Genomic DNA, 6,101 nt, shown 5'->3' with positions numbered 1-6,101 from the left:
AACCGGCACAATACACACATCTGATCAAAAGTTATCAGTTTGATACCACCCCCATTGAGGGTTAAAAATACACTGCGCTGCTATATGACTAATAAAAATCTGGTCAGCGATCAGTTTTGTTCGAGTCAGTGAAATGACAGCAGCAGTACCACTGCCTCCCTGCAGAGGGCCCCCACGGGCACATACTGGATGGGTGAAGTGTGTGTGTCTGAGTGATCCTGTCAGTGTGGGAGTTTGCGTACACATACGGTTGGTGGCAACCCCAGCACGACAGTCACATTCGCACGCGTTTCGCCTCCATGCAGTTGCCGTGACAACCCCGGTACAACAGGTGGTCGCACACAACACGGACATCAGAGTCGCGGGGCGTACGGAAGACACAACGTCACGGCAACTGAAGCACGAGCCTAATTCCATTGGATACACGAAAGGGGTGTGGCTGCCTTCGATACCTGCTCTACTGTACGTTACAGAGAGGGGGCGCTGTTCAACCAAGCTCAGCCAATCACATAAGACCTAAAGGCAAGAAAGCCCAATCGAGTCCACAATAAATGATCAGCTTTTCTCAGGGAGCTGTGATTAGTATAAATCCCTGGTTTACACACCAGGAGTAGAGAAATCTCGTAATCCGATTGGTTAACAGCAGTGACAAAATAACTATATACCTTAGCTATATACCTACTGCTTATTTGCAGTTCTACTTCAATTAGCACTCCGCGGCTCACCTCGCAACGATGTTGCCCAGGATTGGCAAGCAAGAGGGTTGTGCGCCTTAGCGGTGATAAAATCACAATATACCACTGCCCTTCCTGTGTTATTGTTTAATTATATAAAGTGGTACAGCCAGGTTGTCATGGAAAGCAAGGCCCAAAACATACAGCCAGGTTGTCGTGGAAACCATAGCCCAAAACATACAGTCATGTTGTCCTGGAAGCCATGGCCCAAAACATTCAAAGTTGGCTTGATTTACTTCAGTTGTTGTATTGAATTTCGGTTGCTATCGCAACCAAGATAAACAAACAAGATCGATTTCATGAACACCAATGCACCGGAATAAAAATAAAATTTGCACGCACATATGCATTTTTTCCCCCACCGGTTTTCACCCTCCCCAAAATAATTACACCCTCCACCATCCAATAGAAATCACAGCTTATCGTGCCATTTTAAAATGGAATCCGAATTTCTGTAACCTTGTATCTGGTAGGGTTATGAGGAGGTTACACATGCGATTCCCCCCAAGTGGCCCAAACCACACCAGCAAGTTCCCGCTTGTATTTGTTGATTTCATTTCAGTTCTATATTTAGTGACGAGATGAACTACAACAACAGATGGTCAGACAGCCACAGTCCAGTCCGTGGCAGATCGCCGTTAAAACTCCAGAGAAGGATATTTGGATTTGCCTCTCATGCCGAGTCGACGTGCCTTCATATTTGGAAAAACGTTTTTCATGATCTTTCCAAAGTCGGCCGCACTCAGTGGATGGTAGCCGAGATTGTCACAATAGCTCCTGAAAATAAGACACAAGCTGTTTACTTAACAAACAAATGGTCCGGTGCCATTTTACACATATTTTTACTTAAACAGAAATTCCATAAACTTTATTAGGTAGACCTGTACACCAGCTTGTTAATGCAAATATTTAATCAGCCAATCATGTGGCAGCAATTAAATGCATAAAATCATGCAGACATGGTCAAGAGGTTCAGCTGTTTTTCAGAGTGACTTTGATAGTGGAATGATTATTGCTGCCAGACAGGGTGGTTTGAGTATCTCAGAAACTGCTGGTTTCCTGGCATTTTCACGCACAACTGTCGCTAGAGTTTGCAGAGAAAGGTGTGAAAAACAAAAAATATCCAGGAGAAGAACCAGACTGGTCAAAGCTGGCAGGAAGGTGACAGTAATGCAAATAACCACACATTACAACAGATATATGCAGAAGAACATCTCCGAACACACAACGCATTAAACCTCTAAGTGGCTGGGCTATAGCAGCAGAAGACCAATAAGTAAAAATTTGCCCAGTGAGTCTACAATAAAGTCAATAACAAATCAGACTTAATAACGAGGATAGCTTTTGTCTGTGTAAATAGCTCCTGAAAAGGACAAACAAGGCGATTAAACAGAAGGGTCCGGCGAATATTACACATTACCCAAATAAACATCTTGAACACTGAAAATCTTTTCAGCATAGAATAAAGTCAACACAAAATGAGACTTAATAAAGCAGGATAGCTTTTGTCCGTGTGAAGAAAAAGCAGTTTAGCAAACGGACAGAATGGGAATTCCACACCACGCTGTGTGTGTGTTGCATAATGGCGACAGAGCCTGTCTGTGACATTCTCTTATTTCCGTTCTAATGTTACAAACGCACGCCACCCTGTACTTTCACCATCCACGCTATATTTGTGGCTTTGCTGACGGATGTTCCGCGCGGTGGAACATCTTTCTATAAACACCGGGGACCTTAGAGGAAGGAGTAAGATGAGCCCTACAGGACAATCCTACATTTAGCGGCAGAGGTTTGGTGTGCACTTGGTTCGGCCTGCCAAATCCAACGAGAGCTTTATAAAAAGTGAACAATGTAAAAGGGTGGAAGTGAAACATTTCTGAGCCACTGACAAAGAAGAAACCCCTATGGAATCAATCAATCTGTCCTGGCACGTACAGTCCATAAGTATTTGGACAGTGGTGCCATTTCTATTAGTTTGGCTCTGCACTCCGGTGCATTGGATTGGCAATTAAACAATGAAATGAATGCAAGATTAAAGTGCAGACAGTCATTTTTAATTTGATGGCATTTACATCCATATCAGGTGAACTGTTTAGGAATTGTATCCGTTTTTACTTTAACCTCATCTTCACAGATACATTTAAAATCCAAAAGTACAGAGCCAAAAGAACAGAAATTGTACTGCTGACCGAATACTTAAGAAAACGACTATTATGAGTATTATGACTGAGTATAGGGTATGAGCCATTGGATTCACTGCACAAAAAGTAGACTCTTCCTTCCATTATCAATTATCCATTATCATTCAACATGTATACAGTATATCTGGCTTAAGCTTAAAACTCATTTTTATGTTGCCTGGAAAAATGTCTGCAGTAAAAAAGTGTTCAATTGGATGTTCATAACCAAGAGCACTCCTAGTCAATGGTCCCAAACCATAAACCATACTTAATCATATGCCCACAAGTATGAGCATGATACTCAAGTTTTATTTTAACTTGGAACTCAATGACCCCATACCCATAGCATGTGCACTACATCCAGTGTGCTGTGGATGCCACCTCCCCTCCCATTCCACCCACAACAACAACCAGCCAGTCACACTGCAAAAAGTCTTAGTCTAGAAATAAGAATTAAGATCTTTTTGTTCTCGCAAGTAGAAAATATTAGCTGGTTTCAAAGTTAATGTTTGGTTGAATATAGTGAAATAGTCTTATTCCATTGGCTTCAGATGAGATTTTCTTGGCAAGTGAAATTTTCAAACCGTCTTACTTCATCTTATTTATCAAAAAAGGTCAAATAAAAAAGATTTTAAGTCACAACACAAGACTAAAACACCCGTTATTCTTGGGGTGTGTTTTGCACTCACTTGTACTCGTCGTAGACCTCCTGTTTGGGGAGCGACGTCTCTGGATGTTCCTCGAGGTGATTGCGGATCCAGTTGAACGCGTGCATTTGCTGGGTGCGGCTCGACGACACCAAACTCTGGTCACTGGAAGAGAATGCAAGCTTTTAAAGCTCTCGACAACAACAAAAACATTAAGTCTGCTTTTTGGGGATTTTCGTTTCTTTAAAAACTAAATCAGCTTTTTTTTTTTTTTTTCTTTCCTTGAAAAGAGAAACTTTAGTACCATGAGAGAGATCCGGGATTGGGGGACGCCCTCTGATTCTCAGTCCTAACGAACACCGTGTGGAGTTTGGGAATTGAGGTGATGAATAGATATGGGGAAACAAATAAGAACACACAGCCGGGTTTGCAAAAAAATAATAAAAAACATCATTACCCATAATCCTTTATAATTGCACAACAATAATTCTAATCATATTCAACGTTAGTGTGACATCACAATCCACAGACAAACTAGAGCAGCAAAAACTTAAATGGTTCAGGGCAAAAACACTTCATGACCTTGGAAGACGCTTCTAGGAATGTGTCCATAAATTCAATACAAAAATGAGAAGGGCTTGGGGTGGGGAGCAGTGTTTGAGCAAGTTTAAGAGAGGGAACATTTCCAGTCACGAAAAGCAAGCTTCATTGGGTCTGGGATCAGCATTCCTTAGGGATGGCTTTCGTCCGTGATCAATAGTGAGAAAACACATTCCGAAGCCTGGGCGTGATTAACAATTAATTGCCTCTTTGAGAAGCGAAAGTCATGTTTGAAGACACAGAAAAATCCTCAGCTTTTCTCTCCCTTGCATCCAAGGGTCAAACAGATAGTGATAAGCAAAAGCCATGAAAATTATTTTATAGTAAAAGAAAAAAAAAAAGGCAAGCGACACTTGCCAAGACATCCACTTATTACCAGAGAATTATGATCTCTAATGAGTCTTACGTGATGATGTGATACAGAAAAATGGATGTCTGCAAGCCATGAAATTAGCCCAGTTTAAAGAGACGTTTTGAAATTGGTGTAATTACCTTTTGTCATTGCCATTGCTAGGACCAGAAGGCAACTTAAGGTAGAGGTAGAGCTTTTCAATGTCTGTAAACTTCTCAACATCTTGCTGTGAAAACAAAAGTGGGAGGAAAAACAAGGAGAGAGAGAGACAGACAGCACATCAAACAGCGTACAGTTCAAATATTTTGCACCAAGCACAAGAAAAATGTCTAGTCTTTCCAGTGTTCCCGTGCTTTCCTCTGACATTCAAGCTGACGCCTGGAATCTAAAGCCAGATCTCTGGCTCCAGCACTATCAGGCTAGTTTGCTTTTAAATAATGACAGAATTGGTGGCATATGTGGCAGATTAGCTAGCAGCTGGTCTCAGGTGGCAGTGCTGTATAATGCTTGGGGAACGGGTTAAAAGGTTGTGAGTTTGATTGCTAACTGGGGTACTGCTCTACCCTTGAACATGGCACTTAGCCTGGGAAAGGTCTGGGACTTGCTACCCAGCAGTGTTTATAAAAAAAATAATAATAATAATAATAAAATTTAAAAAACCCTCATAGATTGAGACTACATTTTCCTGTGGGAAAAAACATATTGATGTATTTTTACCATTGACTTAACATTGAAAGGGGCGGCTGAAATGCCTATACTGGAGCAAACCCCAGTGGCGCAGGTCAGCAGCTTCTCAACAAGACCAGGACACGAGCATCAAAAACAAAGCCCAGGTTCGGCCACTGGAATGTGACATGCAGTTCAAATAGATGCACAAACACAAAAAGGTAGACTGACAGGACACCAGACGCTGGTTTAATAAATGAAAAAAAACTCAGTTATGTTGCACACACATTGCAGCCTCGCTGATGGCTATTTCGGACGGCAGTGGCGACAGAGCGCTCCCGTGTTTAAAACAGCCCAGACGCAGACAGGCAGGGGCGTCGGGAGTCCCGCAGCACTGAGTGACTGGCCCTGTACACACCCGGCCGAAAGGGTCACAGGAGCACGGCAGGTGAAGGGGAACGTGCCGGAACACGTGGCATTCTGGGTGACGGGCCTTCCTGCACAATATTCTACTTTACCTGCTCGTGTAATAGCTCAACTGTCACCATCTCAAACTATTGGATTTGATTGATTGATCTCCGTTTACTTTTCTGTTATACCCATTCTACCTTTACATTTCGCCAGTCGTTGGAGGATGGACGACCCCCTCAGCCGGGTTCTTCCCATTGAGTTTATTACCTCATGTGCTATCTGGGGCTTAGGCCTGGTATTTCCCCCTTTGCTTCCCTTCTGTTACTCTGTAAAGCATCTTTTTGACGGTCTTCTGCGAAAAGCACTACACAAATAAACATTTTACCTGTCCGTTCACTCTGGAAAATGCACCACCCGAGGACCATGCAGAACTGCCAATTTGAAACAGTAATTCTGAAATATCAGAAATTCTGAAAAATGTAAAAGCTGAAAAATGTGTACTTGGTGGTGA

At 42.4% G+C, this 6,101-nt stretch overlaps 1 protein-coding gene across 1 annotated transcript in view; it reads right to left on the bottom strand.

Moving 5' to 3' along the window:
- The window catches only part of LOC133130247 (DNA-binding protein RFX7-like), a 46,133-nt gene that overhangs the window by 12,479 nt on the left and 27,553 nt on the right, over nucleotides 1-6,101 (bottom strand). Inside the window, exons 3-6 of the mRNA XM_061244666.1 lie at nucleotides 4,654-4,739; nucleotides 3,866-3,910; nucleotides 3,604-3,726; nucleotides 1,395-1,511 (exon numbers count right to left, since the gene is read on the bottom strand). Coding sequence (XP_061100650.1) covers nucleotides 1,395-1,511; nucleotides 3,604-3,726; nucleotides 3,866-3,910; nucleotides 4,654-4,739 — 371 coding nt within the window. The remainder of the gene's footprint in view (nucleotides 1-1,394; nucleotides 1,512-3,603; nucleotides 3,727-3,865; nucleotides 3,911-4,653; nucleotides 4,740-6,101) is intronic.

Source organism: Conger conger, chromosome 6 (assembly GCF_963514075.1).
Source record: "Conger conger chromosome 6, fConCon1.1, whole genome shotgun sequence".
NCBI lineage: Eukaryota > Metazoa > Chordata > Actinopteri > Anguilliformes > Congridae > Conger > Conger conger.
This window is presented reverse-complemented; position numbering and strand designations above follow the sequence as displayed.